Raw genomic sequence first — 15153 nt, forward strand, 5'->3', positions numbered from 1 at the left:
CTCTTTGGTCTTGGCCATAGTGGAGTTTGGAGTGGGACTGTTTGAGGTTGTGGACAGGTGTCTTTTATACTGATAACGAGTTCAAACAGGTGCCATTAATACAGGTAACGAGTGGAGGACAGAGGAGCCTCTTAAAGAAGTTGTTACAGGTCTGTGAGAGCCAGAAATCTTGCTTGTTTGTAGGTGACCAAATACTTATTTTACCGAGGAATTTACCAATTAATTCATTAAAAATCCTACAATGTGATTTCCTGGATTCTTTCCCCCCATTCTGTCTCTCATAGTTGAAGTGTACCTATGATGAAAATGACAGGCCTCTCTCATCTTTTTAAGTGGGAGAATTTGCACAATTGGTGGCTGACTAAATACTTTTTTGCCCCACTGTAGTTCGTGTGGTCCACGGCAGGCGTCGCTTATCCGCGCGATCTTCACGAGACTTGTGCGAGACTTCAAACGTGAAGTGTCAGCGCCTCCATTTTGAAAACTGTTTACACAGCGGCCAGATCGCCATATCATTCCAATTTAGATTAATTTCGAGATTTGCCAGCTTCATCAGTGATGGCGATTATTCCATACGACTTCAAACCAACGTGGAGTAGAGAAGAGTTGGAAAGACGACAGGATAAGGACCAGTCCGTCGCGCTGGTATTTACGTCATTACTGTCGCACAATTAAAATGTGCCAGATCAGGCGGCTGGTGGGTTTTCAAAATAATAAATACATGCATGCATTTTTGTGATTAAATATATATGTTATACTGAGCGCATTTCCCACGTAATCCTCACTACGGTTTCGGACAGCACTACAAATTGGCGTCCACACTATATAGTGAGTAGGGAGCGATTTCGGAATATAGAAAATTCTAAAGGGCTCACTCACTTTCAAGCACCACTGTAGCTTTAAAAAAAAAAATGTACCTGTGTATCCGTTACAGACATACAGCTAGTTCTTATGCACGTTTTATTTCAGTTTACTTCTTTCTGTTTGTCCCTACAGAGAAACGGATCCCCTGAAGACCTGGCTGATGAGACCTTTAATCGCAGGGCGACGCTGCTGAAAAGCCTGTCCATGGTGATGTGCTGCAGCCCTGTGTGTGAGAAGCAGGCCCTCTTTGCGCTCATTCAGTCCTATAAGGAGAACAGCATTGAGGAGAACCTGATTAAAAAGGTGCAGAATAAAGGTAGAGGGTAGGGGTGTGATGGTGTACTGTGAATAGGAGATTGAAAACGCTGCTGGATGAGCAGCAGGACTTAAAATAGGGTGACCTACATGATAAGGAGCAGAAATAACAGAAAATCCTCTTCCTTGTTTTGGTACTGCAGACTAAAAGCATGTTTTTTGTATTGTATAGTGCACTACTACACCCTATAATAGACTTTTTTACATCCCTTTAATCGTAGGTATGTAACGATGTATTGTGCAGCGATAAATCGCAATACAAATTTATGACGAGTCAAATCGATGAAATAAAAAATGAATCATGATTATTATCAGGCTGCATAATCTTTTGCCGCTTTTCCACTACCAACGCGGCTGAGTTGGGCTGAGCCGTGCAGTGCTGAGTTGGGCTGAGTCGAGCTGAGTGGGGCTGTTGGGGTTGCATTTCGACTACAACCGCGCTGAACCGTGCTGGCTGGAAGTGGGTGGACACATTGGGTGGAGTTAGCGAAAGTGGGTGGACGTCACGTGATGTCGTTAGGCGGCGCAAACCGTGACATCAGTGACCTTTTAAGCAGTAGTCTCACGACCCGGATAGTAAACAATAAACATGGAGGACATGGAGTCGTTAGTGTTGCTGGTCTTGGTGCTGTGGCTTGTTGTCACCGACAACGCCAACAGATACTGGCAAGAGCGTATAGATGAGGCGAGGCGCATAAGGCTTCAGAAATTCTTGTAATTCGTAATTCTTCTTCTTCCGGGTTTACGGTGTTTACAGATCCCAGCGTGCTCGCGGGGCGTGTGTGGGCATGTGAGGACACTCCTCCTCACCAGTCAGTGCACGGGGGAGTGTCTCCTCATGCCCCTAGCCCCACTCGGCTCGGTTTGCCTCACTTCAGCCCAACTCCAAAACCGTGCGAGTTTTGGGTGCTGAGTAAGGCTGAAGTGAGCCCAGTCGCGCTGCTCTGAGGTAGTCGAAACGCGAGCCGTGTTGGGCTGAAGTGAGTTGAAAAAGGGTAGTGGAAAAGGGCCATTTGTTTTTCCAAGCTGTAATTGCATTGTTCAGACAGCAGAGGGTTTGATAACAGAAATACATGTGACTTCAACCTTGGTGGAAGTAACGCAGCACTAATGCTGCCAAAACACACAAGAACAGCTCTGAAATGAGAAAGAGATGTTGTGCAATTGACTGTACAGATAGATTTAACAAGAAATCGGAGCTTTCTTTTTACAGACTGATGAAAGTTAAAGAAAAGCAAATGGAGGTAGTAGAAATGTTCGTAAGTTTATTAAGAAAAGGCCTATTTGTTATTCACTTTTTCCATTTTTAATAAAAATAAGAACATTTTTGATTAATAGGCTATTAGATTTTACTCCATTCTTCAGTAATGTGGGTAAATAATTGGTTATTAAGAAAATGAAACAAAAGGGTTTTTTATTTCATAAAAGGAATATTTAATTTGATAAAAAAAGAGGAAAATAAATATTGCCTTTTTTGGGAACAAAATTTTCTTCATTTAAAATGCTTTCAGAAATATGGGAAAATCAAATCATGAACTGAATATCGTGAATTCGTGAAATCGTGAAAACATGCCTATTTAATCAAGATGAAATTCAAGTATATTTCAATATTAAAATGGATTTTTCTCATAATTCTTTTTTAATTATGATGCAACCAAAAAACCTTCTCACAAGTTTATCAAAATATTTTTATTCCTGTTGTGTAATGTTAACATGATTTTGTATGTTTATGTAAAATATAGTCTCTGTGTTCTTATAGTTTTATAGATGCAGTCTTACCTGAAGTCAAAACAGTTCAAGACAGAAAGGAAAACCACATGTTAGAGTCTGGGTTTAAAACTTCCGAACCTTTTTAAAAAATTTTGTTTTGCAGTTTTTCTTGCCTGCGTGTAATTTAAAAAAAATGAATTTAGTTGGTTCTCTTTCTCAAAATAAATATACAGTGGGGCAAAAAAGTATTTAGTCAGCCACCAATTGTGCAAGTTCTCCCACTTAAAAAGATGAGAGAGGCCTGTAATTTTCATCATAGGTACACTTCAACTATGAGAGACAGAATGGGGGAAAGAATCCAGGAAACCACATTGTAGGATTTTTAATGAATTAATTGGTAAATTCCTCGGTAAAATAAGTATTTGGTCACCTACAAACAAGCAAGATTTCTGGCTCTCACAGACCTGTAACTTCTTTAAGAGGCTCCTCTGTCCTCCACTCGTTACCTGTATTAATGGCACCTGTTTGAACTCGTTATCAGTATAAAAGACACCTGTCCACAACCTCAAATAGTCACACTCCAAACTCCACTATGGCCAAGACCAAAGAGCTGTCAAAGGACACCAGAAACAAAATTGTAGACCTGCACCAGGCTGGGAAAACTGAATCTGCAATAGGTAAGCAGCTTGGTGTGAAGAAATCAACTGTGGGAGCAATTATTAGAAAATGGAAGACATACAAGACCACTGATAATCTCCCTCGATCTGGGGCTCCACGCAAGATCTCATCCCATGGGGTCAAAATGATCACAAGAACGGTGAGCAAAAATCCCAGAACCACACGGGGGGACCTAGTGAATGACCTGCAGAGAGCTGGGACCAAAGTAACAAAGGCTACCATCAGTAACACACTACGCTGCCAGGGACTCAAATCCTGCAGTGCCAGACGTGTCCCCCTGCTTAAGCCAGTACATGTCCAGACCCATCTGAAGTTTGCTAGAGAGCATTTGGATGATCCAGAAGAGGATTGGGAGAATGTCATATGGTCAGATGAAACCAAAATAGAACTTTTTGGTAAAAACTCAACTTGTCGTGTTTGGAGGAGGAAGAATGCTGAGTTGCATCCAAAGAACACCATACCTACTGTGAAGCATGGGGGTGGAAACATCATGCTTTGGGGCTGTTTTTCTGCAAAGGGACCAGGACGACTGATCCGTGTAAAGGAAAGAATGAATGGGGCCATGTATCATGAAATTTTGAGTGAAAACCTCCTTCCATCAGCAAGGGCATTGAAGATGAAACGTGGCTGGGTCTTTCAGCATGACAATGATCCCAAACACACCACCCAGGCAACGAAGGAGTGGCTTCATAAGAAGCATTTCAAAGTCCTGGAGTGGCCTAGCCAGTCTCCAGATCTCAACCCCATAGAAAATCTTTGGAGGGAGTTGAAAGTCCGTGTTGCCCAGCGACAGCCCCAAAACATCACTGCTCGAGAGGAGATCTGCATGGAGGAATGGGCCAAAATACCAGCAACAGTGTGTGAAAACCTTGTGAAGACTTACAGAAAACGTTTGACCCCTGTCATTGCCAACAAAGGGTATATAACAAAGTATTGAGATGAACTTTTGTTATTGACCAAATACTTATTTTCCACCATAATTTGCAAATAAATTCTTTAAAAATCAGACAATGTGATTTTCTGGATTTTTTTTCTCATTTTGTCTCTCATAGTTGAGGTATACCCATGATGAAAATTACAGGCCTCTCTCATCTTTTTAAGCGGGAGAACTTGCACAATTGGTGACTGACTAAATACTTTTTTGCCCCACTGTAAACAAACCTAGTAGCTTAATTTCAATCATGACAGTCTTGACCAGGCAGTTACTAAGGATGAACGAGTGAATGCTGTAAGTTCATCTTGCAGCACCACACGTTCATGTTCATAAACATAGTTGTTCCAGGTGATTTTTCAAAATCGGGTAAATCTGGCTTTACCTAGGTGAATTAGGTCGACGTTCTTAAAAGGGGATTTTTTTTGGGGGGGGGCTCATAAAAGAAGAACACTTCGACAATCACTCTATATTCACCTTTCCCCCTTGTTTCTCACTCACCCCACCCCCTTTATATCTTCTATCCTCTTATACCACTCTACCCAGAATTACACTTGTATACCTGTCTATTTTAATTTGCTTTTTCCACACTTTTTACTGTCGTTGCTGGGAATCGAACTTGAGACTTTCTGCTTTGAAGTCCACCACTTTACCACAGTTCAGTTCAGTTCAGTTGCAACAAAGAAATTAAACATTCCACTAGATTCTCGCCATGTAGTGGGCCGGGAATTTTTTTCAAGTTTGAAGCCAAATCCTAAATAATTTAGGATGTAACGGTGTTCCAAATCCGGTAGCTGGTTTTGCCGTTCACTTTTCAAGTGAACTAAATACATTTGTGGGTAAATTAAGAAGAACAAGCCTTAATTTTTGTCACGTTCCTCCTCTACATTTAAACCGTGCGTGTGTGCCACACACACACACACACACACACACACACGAGGGTAAGACAAAAAGTTCTAAGACAGATGTTATAATTTCAAAAGGTGTGAAAAACATCCCCCAGAATTCTACAAAGAAAGAATTCTCCAATGGAAACACCACTTGCAGAAGTCAAAGTTCCTTCTCATGCCATGTGGCGCATAGGGCGGCGCTGATCTCCGTTTCTGTAGCCCTCGGCCTCTCGCCTATTACATAGCTAGGGTTACAGTGGGGGGTTAGTCCTCTGGTAACCGTGAGAGTTTGACTCCCCACTCGCATTGCAGCGTGCTTTGCCAGACGGCGGTTGGTACCATTTTTATGATGGTCTTTGGTATGACCTGACCGTGAGTAGAACTTGCGATTTCCTGATCGAGAGGCGGACATGCTAACCACTAGGCCAACTTGCGGTGCTTGCAGAAGTGTTTAGACTTAAATGGAGGATATGTAGAGAAATAGCTTTTATTTTCATAAAGATTTTTTTTTCAATTTGTCTTAGAACTTTTTGACTTACCCTCGTATCGAGAGAGTGTGCACACGCAGTGGGGAAAAAATAAATAAATACATTTGTGGCTAAATTATATAGATCTGTGATGCCTGCTGGAAGAGCAGAGCAGGGAGGATTGAGAATTGAACAGCTGTGGTATGTTTACACCTGATACTAAAACTTGTAGCGTCCTAGCAACGATCGCAAAGACACGGACAAAAAGCCCAGAAACACTTTATTCACCCGGGCAAAAACGATACAGAATTTTTTGTAGTGTCCTGATCCCCAGATCTTTAACCCAGCCACATATAAAAAGTTGTACTTCTCCATGGTCTTCCAGGTTTTCATCTGTTTGTCTGTGTAGAATGATGTCTGCAGCACCAGGTAGTTTGAGATGTTGGGGAACTCAACGGATGAATAATTTTCCAACTCAGAATGAATGAATGAATGAATAATTTATTTTAAGTTGATCAGCAGAGCTGGTGGGGTCGTGCATGTACAGATACAAATAATTACAAAAACAAAAGACTAAAAATAAACACAATCTTAAAAAAAAAATTAAAATCTGTTGATATCTGTTAATTATCTTCACATTAAGTTAATTAATAGTATGCGTAACTATTGCCTTTGTATTTAGTTCCAGCTACAATAGGATCAAAATGTATTCTACTAATGTCAAATTTTCTTTCATAGGAAAAATTCGTCTTTGTTAGCGTGTAAGGATCTAATCCCATTGAGTGGTTTCTATATCCACTTCTTTTGAGTGTACTTCTTGGTTTGAATAACTTGCTTGTTTGCTGAACACAAACATGGCAATAAGTTCTTGTGTTAATGGACCAGACTCCACTTTTGGATCATTAATCCCTTTTGACTGAGGCTACGTTTACACTAGACCGTATCTGTCTCGTTTTCTTCGCGGATGCACTGTCCGTTTACATTAACCCCCCTGGAAAAGCGGGGAAACGGGAATCCGCCAGCGTCCACGTATTCAATCTAGATCGTATCAGCTCCGGTGCTGTGTAAACATTCAGAATACGCTGTGCTGAGCTCTAGCTGGCGTCGTCATTGGACAACGTCACTGTGACATCCACCTTCCTGATTCGCTGGCGTTGGTCATGTGACGCGACTGCTGAAAAACGGCGCGGACTTCCGCCTTGTATCACCTTTCATTAAAGAGTATAAAAGTATGAAAATACTGCAAATACTGATGCAAATACTGCCCACTGTGTAGTTATGATTGTCTTTAGGCTTGCCATCCTTCCACTTGCAAGTAATAAGTGATATGCGCTGGGATCACACACACAGCGGCTCAGTCCCGAATCGTGGCTTGTTCACTTCACTCGCGCACTCTGTGAGCTGCGCAGGGCCGGAGTGCGCACCCTCCAGAGGGCACTCGCTGTTCAGGGTGGAGTGATTTGGAGCGCAGGATGCCTGCGGAGCCGAGCGTATCCGCGTATTGGTGTTGCTGTGTGCACGGCTAACGGTTTTAGTGTAAACGCGAATCATTTTAAGAACGTTAATCTGATGATCCGCTGATTCGACGTAATGTAAACGTAGCCTGAGAATGACCTGTACGTATGGTTTGGCTTCTGGCACATCCATACAGTTTTAAATACAAAACCGACAATTAAAAACAGTTTGTTTTTATTACATTTATTTAATTACTGGGCTCCCATCTGTAACAGGGAGTGATGTCGCATCCCGTTAATGCACTTTACACTAGATTATTAGATTCTAATAGAATAGATGAGCCAAAATAATTGGGGATGTTTTTTAATGGGCCCCGACTCGTTACAAGTCTGAATAGGTGGGTCTTAAAGCAGAAAAGGTTGAGAACCCCTGCACTAGATCACCCAACGCTAACCTTAACCCTAAATCCTAATTCACCTCGGTAAATCTAGAATCACTGAGGTGACTCCAGGGTCACCTGATTTCAAAAATCACCTGTAACATAGTCTTTGTTTGTCTTGCAAGCTTCATACGGTATCTGACAGCTTGCTCGTACCTGCATGAAAATAAAAAGCTCCCACTTGCCTAATGGGTTTAGTTTGGAACTTGGATCCTAGTCACGATACACGATACACTCCTCTAGTCTCAATCAGATGCCTTGTGAACCTTTTTGAGAAGGTTTCTAAAAATATTCATCATAATAATAAAAAAATAAAATAAATACAAATATTGAATGTTTAGAACACGTTATCTGATCATAATGTGTTCCTATTCAGTTTTTTATTCATATATATATATATATATATATATATATATATATATATATATATATATATATACACACACACACACCAGCTTTATCGCGCTTTTCTTTTGCTGTGCAGGTGCTGACGAGCGTCTCTCTTTCTCTGGGCTACAGAAGCTCTGAGGCGTTTGTCTGCTCTCATCTGAATTATCTGGTGGCTGAATGGTTGAGCCAGGGACAGACGGAAGCCAGCTACACGCTACAGTCCTTCCCTTACTGGCTTTTAAACTGCAGCAGTCTGGAGGAGTTTTACAGGTGCTACATTGACACACGTGCCTGAGGATGGAGCGTATACACTAACTGAAATATTCGAAACTGGAAAAATAATCAGAAGACTCCATTTTACAGTGCCTTGCAAAAGTATTCATCCCCCTTGGTGTTTGTCCTGTTTTGCCGCATTACAAGCTGGAATTAAAATGGATTTTGGGAGTTTAGCACCATTTGATTTACACAACATGCCGACCACTTTAAAGATGAAAATTGTTGTTTTATTGTGACGCAAACAATAATTAAGACGAAAAAACAGAAATCTGAAGTGTGCATAGGTATCCCCCCCCCCAAAAAAAAGTCAATATTTGGAGAGCCACCTTTTGCTACAATTACAGCTGCAAGTCTCTTGGGGTATGTCTCTATTAGCTTAGCACATCTAGCCACTGGGACTTTTGTCCGTTCCTCAAGGCAAAACTGCTCCAACTCTCAAGTTAGATGTGTTGCGTTGGTGTACAGCAATCTTCAAGTTTTGCCACAGATTCTCAATTTGATTGAGGTCTGGGTTTGATTAGGCCATTCCAAGACATTTAAATGTTTCCCTTGAAACCACTCCAGTGTAGCTTTAGCAGTATGTTTAAGGTCATTGTCCTGCTGGAACATGAACCTTCGTCCCAGTCTCAAACCTCTGGCCGACTCAAACAGGTTTTCCTCCAGAATTGCCTTGTATTTAGTGCCATCCATCTTTCCTTCAGTCCTGACCAGCTTTCCTGTCCCTGCAGATGAAAAACATCTCCACAGCATGATGCTGCCACCACCATGCTTCATTGTAGGGATGGTGTTCTCAGGGTGTTGGGTTTGCGCCACACATGGCGTTTCCCATGATGGCCCAAAAGATCAATTTTTGTCTCATTTGACCAGAGAATCATCTTCCATGTGTTTGGGGAGTCTGCCACATGCTGTTGGGCAAACTCCAAACGTGATTTTTTTTTTTTTTTTTTTTTTTAATTTTTAAAAATTTTATTTTTTAAGCAATGGCTTTTTTCTGGCCACTCTTCCATAAAGCCCCACTCTGTGGAGTAGACCCCGAAGCCGTTTGTTTTCAGGATAATTGCTGGCTGAGGAAATTATTGGCTGGCTAGCTGACTCAGCCAAAACCTTAATGGCTGCTGCAGCCACCAAAATGTTTATGGCTACAAATGGCTGATACTGTTTCTTCACGCCTATGGTCTACGTTCAATTGATTATAAGATGCAGTGTACTGGTTACACAGATACATAGGCTATTTCCACAACACAGTTTGGTTAAAAAACTGATTGTACTACAACAAATGGTGTATTTATGATAGCATTTATTGATTATAAGTTATTTATTTATTACATTTATTTATTATAAGTACTTAGATGTATTATTATTATTATCTCTCTCTCTCTCTCTCTCTCTCTCTCTCTCTCTCTCACACACACACACACGGGTCATTTAACGTGAAATCATATTTACCACAGGTCCCCTGGTCTCTTACTTCATTGTAAATATAAATCTAGCAAGATTGTAGTTCAATGCTAATAATAAGCTAGTCTGGATTGTTTGAGGAAGGCATCTAGCTATCTACTCTCACTAGCAATGACCAGTGAAGGACTGGCAGCTATCTTACTACGATGAAAGTAGAGTGGTGGAGTACTTTATTTTTATCAAATCTCGAAGTATGTGAAACAAACAAAAAAAAAAAAATACCTTTACACTTTCCCTCAGCAGCGGCAAAGAATGCAGCCATCTCGTCAATATCGGAGTCGATTGATGCTCTGGGTGGGTTCCCGGGTTCCCCAGTGTATCGTGGTAACGGTGTGAGGGGCGGGAAGCCAGACAGGTAGTCACAACGGCAAGCTTGTGGTGGCTCTCTGTGCTGTGATATCAGTTCTAAATCTCTACAGTGTATGCCTATACGTCTCTATTGTGTTACTACTAGTGTGTACAGTTGATCATGTTTGTGTCACTTTTCTTGTAGCTCATGATGTGGATAAACCCATTATTTGATGTACACAATTCTTAGTGGCTCAGCCAAATTTTATTAGATAGCGGCTCAAATTGGCTTACAAAATTATTGGCTGGCGGCGGCTCAAATTCTAAATGGCGGTTTTAGCGGCGCCTGGCGGCGGCTTCGGGGTCTACTGTGGAGTGTACGGCTTAAAGTGGTCCTATGGACAGATACTCCCATCTCCACTGTGGATCTTCGCAGCTCCTTCAGCATTATCATTGGTGTCTTTGTTGCATCTCTGATTAATACCCTCCTCGTCCGGTCTGTGAGTTTTGGTGGGCAGTCTTCTCTTGTCAGGTTTGTAGTGGTGCCATATTCTTTCCATTTTTCTATCATGGATTTAATGGTGGGGCGGCACGGTGATGTAGTGGTTAACGCTGTCACCTCACAGCAAGAAGGTCCGGGTTCGAGCCCCATGGCCAGCGAGGGCCTTTCTGTGTGGAGTTTGCATGTTCTCCCCGTGTCCGCGTGGGTTTCCTCCGGGTGCTCCGGTTTCCCCCACAGTCCAAAGACATGCAGGTTAGGTTAACTGGTGACTCTAAATTGACCGTAGGTGTGAATGAGAGTGTGAATGGTTGTCTGTGTCTATGTGTCAGCCCTGTGATGACCTGGCGACTTGTCCAGGGTGTACCCCGCCTTTCGCCCGTAGTCAGCTGGGATAGGCTCCAGCTTGCCTGCGACCCTGTAGAACAGGATAAAGCGGCTAGAGATAATGAGATGAGATGAGATTTAATGGCGCTCCCTGGGATATTCAAAGTTTGGGATATTTTTTATGACCCAACCCTGATCCATACTTCTCCACAACTTTGTCTCTGACCTGTTTGGAGGCTCCTTAGTTTTCATGTTGCTTGTTTAGTAGTGTTGCAGAGTCAGGGTCCTTCCAGAACAGGTTGATTTATACAAACATCATGTGACACTTTGATTGCACACAGGTGGATCTTTATCAGCTAATTATGTGACTTATGAAGTGAATTGGTTGGACCAGCTCTTATTTAGGGGTTTTCATACGAAAGGGGGTGAATACTTATGCACACCCCATATTTCTGTTTTCTTTTTTCATCTTAATTATTGTTCGTGTCACAATAAATAGAAAAAAACAATGTGCACCTTTAAAGTGGTAGGCATGTTGTGTAAATCAAATGGTGCCAACCCTCCAAAAATCCATTTTAATTCTAGCTTGGAATGCAACAAAACAGGACAAACACCAAGGAGGATGAATACTTTTGCAAGGCACTGTATATCACAGTGTATGAAAGGTATTCAAACTTTTCTCCCACAAAACCTACTTCCCAGTTTCTTAAAATTTTGAAAAGAGAAACAAGATCATACTTTTTGTGACACCGAAAGGAACATGATGGATCGCTCTAAATCACCCGTCCGTCACGTGTGATTCCTTTTCTTTCGTTCTTCATTTCAGGTCATGGTATCATGTTCTGATCCCACACTTGATCTTCCTGAATGACTTTGAGCAGGTTAAATTGATCGGGAGTCACCTGAAGCAAGACTGGAGGCAGCTTGTGGCCAACTGCTTTCCTAAAATCATGGTGAACATCCTGCCCCACTTCGCCCTCCCTGGGCACGACACAGAGGCAGCAAAGCAGAGAGAGAAAGCACACCACGTTTATGACCTGCTGAAGGATGACCAGTGCCTGGGAAAACAGGTGCCAGCTCTGATCCAGTTCAGCGAGTCTAGGACGTTATCTGTTTTGACCCTTTTTACGTTTTACCTGTTTAAATCAAAGTAACAAAAAGTCAGCGTTGCAAGGGAATTATTAGGAGAAAGACATCTTGGCGAGTACATCCTGCCTTTAGCACACATGACGAAAAAGATTATAATGAAATAAGTAACATATATTTTACAGTTATTCCACGAAATTGAGTCGTACATGAGCTGATAGCGCACCGAGTCGGCTATAATCCGTGTACGACGAGATTGAGTGGAATAGCTGTTTTATTCTATCTACATTCACTGGATTTTGAGAAACGGAGCATTTTTATTTTTATTTTTTGCAAATCCGATAAATTAAAAATTTATACAAAATGTCTGTCAAAATCATTTCAACTTGGAATGTAAACAAACTGGTGAAATGACAGGAGCAATTTGTGAAAAATGCGATAATAATAATTCTTGACAAAAAAAGATACGTTCTTACCATCAAATACTTTTATTCCATATTTTGTTGATTTGTATTTTTTGAGGGTTTGTTTTCGAGTCGAATTTTTATTTCATCCTCGGTTGGTTCAGCAACTCTGAACTGTCATTTTGTTTTTCTCTACTCGTGGTATATGAGCTGATAGCCTAGTAGTAGAGTAGCCAGTCAGAGCACGAGATTGCTCATATCCAGTGAATGTGGATGGAATAATTTGTTATACCTCAGCGTTGTTGAATTCTCAAATCTGTTTGGTCAGGACTTGATTGATTTTTCAACAGTGGCAAATCACAGGTTTGTGCTATTTCACTTATTCTAATACGTAGCCGTTTTCGTAGTAAGAGCTCATTCACAGGGATTTGTATGACGGACCTTTCACGTAAACGTATTCTTAAACGAAGCTGTAATGTTAGGTTTTCAGAAACGAGAGAGTCCTGAGGATAGAGAACTTTTTGCGCTCAGCGGTTTCTTGCTAGGTGGCACGGTGGCGTAGTGGTTAGCACTGTCGCCTCACAGCTTGAAGGTCCTGGGTTCGAGCCCCGTGGCCGACGAGGGCCTTTCTGTGTGGAGTTTGCATGTTCTCCCCGTGTCTGCATGGGTTTCCTCCGGGTGCTCCGGTTTTCCCCACAGTCCAAAGGCGTGCAGGTTAGGTTAGGGGTCATGTGCTTTGCTCAAGGCCATTTCAGCCATTCCTGCTGGCTCAGGGAATTGAACCGGCGACCTTTTGGTCCCGGTTCTCTAACCTTGAGGCCATGGCTTCTCTATGATAATCCTTCATACGGTAAGATCGGACTTTTATTTTGAAATCTCATTGGTGCCATGGCGAAAGAGCCACAGGAACTTTTGTTCTGAAATCCCACTGGAGCCACGGTGAGCAAACTTCCCGTTGTGGTGCCGTATACTCTTGTGAAACTTGACGAGAGTTGGCCACTAACAGCATTGGAGATGAAAGAACGCCCTTGAGAAACAGGTTAAAGAGGAGGAATTAATCTAAATATAAAATTATTGGTCACAATGATCGGCCATATTTCTGAGTAATAAAGGCATAGGGCCTCTAGTAATAATTATATATTAATAAATCAGATTTTACCGATAAAATGAGAAACAATACATCTCATCTCATTATCTCTAGCCGCTTTATCCTGTTCTACAGGGTCGCAGGCAAGCTGGAGCCTATCCCAGCTGACTATGGGCGAAAGGCGGGGTACACCCTGGACAAGTCGCCAGGTCATCACAGGGCTGACACATAGACACAGACAACCATTCACACTCACATTCACACCTACGGTCAATTTAGAGTCACCAGTTAACCTAACCTGCATGTCTTTGGACTGTGGGGGAAACCGGAGCACCCGGAGGAAACCCATGCGGACACGGGGAGAACATGCAAACTCCACACAGAAAGGCCCTCGCCGGACACGGGGCTTGAACCTGGACCTTCTTGCTGTGAGGCGACAGCGCTAACCACTATACCACCGTGCTGCCCGTACATAAACATTTCACATACAAATGAATAGTGAATATACAATGATGTCTCAACGAAGCTTTTTACCCTTCTCATATTCTCCCTTTCATTTTACTTTAAATAAGTATAAATATCTGAACCAAAGATGTCGCATTCACTCAGTCACTCACTCATACATCCATAAGGATCCACTCACAACACAGTCTCCTTAATAATCCAGTAAAGCTAGCAATTTAGTAAGGTAGTTGAAGCAAGTCTGGTCTCCGTGGGCTAATATACCGGACCCATTTTGACCACAGTCCCTTAAATTTCTCTGATTACATCCTGATTTCATCCCAAATTGTATCCGGTGCACGCTTTTTTTTTTTTTTTTTTCCAGGGCAGTCACATCGTGAACTTTTAAATTGGCGCACCAATGTGAACCGGTGTATCGTATCATATCCCTACTGTTTATAGTTACTACAGTATGACGTACGTGGTAAAGGAAACTGACTTGTTTCTGGACGTTCCACAGCGTTACATTAAGAAGTAGTAGTACCATGCTTCATTCTTCAGTAAAATAAAAAGTGTTAGTGTTGGCACAATACTGTAGTATACAGTGGTGCTTGAAAGTTTGTGAACCCTTTAGAATTTTCTATATTTCTGTATAAATATGACCTAAAACTAGATAAAGAGAACCCAGTTAAACAAATGAGACAAAAATCTTATACTTGGTCATTTATTTATTGAGGAAAATAATCCAATGTTACATATCTGTGAGTGGCAAAAGTATGTGAACCTCTAGGATTAGCAGTTAATTTGAAGGTGAAATTAGAGTCAGGTGTTTTCAATCAGGTGTGAGTGGGCACCCTGTTTTATTTAAAGAACAGGGATCTATCAAAGTCTGATCTTCACAACACATGTTTGTGGAAGTGTATCATGGCACGAACAAAGGAGATTTCTGAGGACCTCAGAAAAAGCGTTGTTGATGCTCATCAGGCTGGAAAAGGTTACAAAACCATCTCTAAAGAGTTTGGACTCCACCAATCCACAGTCAGACAGATTGTGTACAAATGGAGGAAATTCAAGACCACTGTTACCCTCCCCAGGAGTAGTCAACCAACAAAGATCACTCTGAGAGCAAGACGTGTAATAGTCGACGA

General features: G+C 41.8%; 1 protein-coding gene across 1 annotated transcript in view; it reads left to right on the top strand.

Moving 5' to 3' along the window:
- atm (ATM serine/threonine kinase) overlaps nucleotides 1–15153 on the top strand; it is a 258409-nt gene that overhangs the window by 100447 nt on the left and 142809 nt on the right. Inside the window, exons 23-25 of the mRNA XM_060905737.1 lie at nucleotides 997–1167; nucleotides 8234–8409; nucleotides 11814–12057. Of these exons, the coding sequence (XP_060761720.1) occupies nucleotides 997–1167; nucleotides 8234–8409; nucleotides 11814–12057 (591 nt within the window). The remainder of the gene's footprint in view (nucleotides 1–996; nucleotides 1168–8233; nucleotides 8410–11813; nucleotides 12058–15153) is intronic.

This window comes from Neoarius graeffei, chromosome 23, assembly GCF_027579695.1.
Source record: "Neoarius graeffei isolate fNeoGra1 chromosome 23, fNeoGra1.pri, whole genome shotgun sequence".
Taxonomy (NCBI): domain Eukaryota; kingdom Metazoa; phylum Chordata; class Actinopteri; order Siluriformes; family Ariidae; genus Neoarius; species Neoarius graeffei.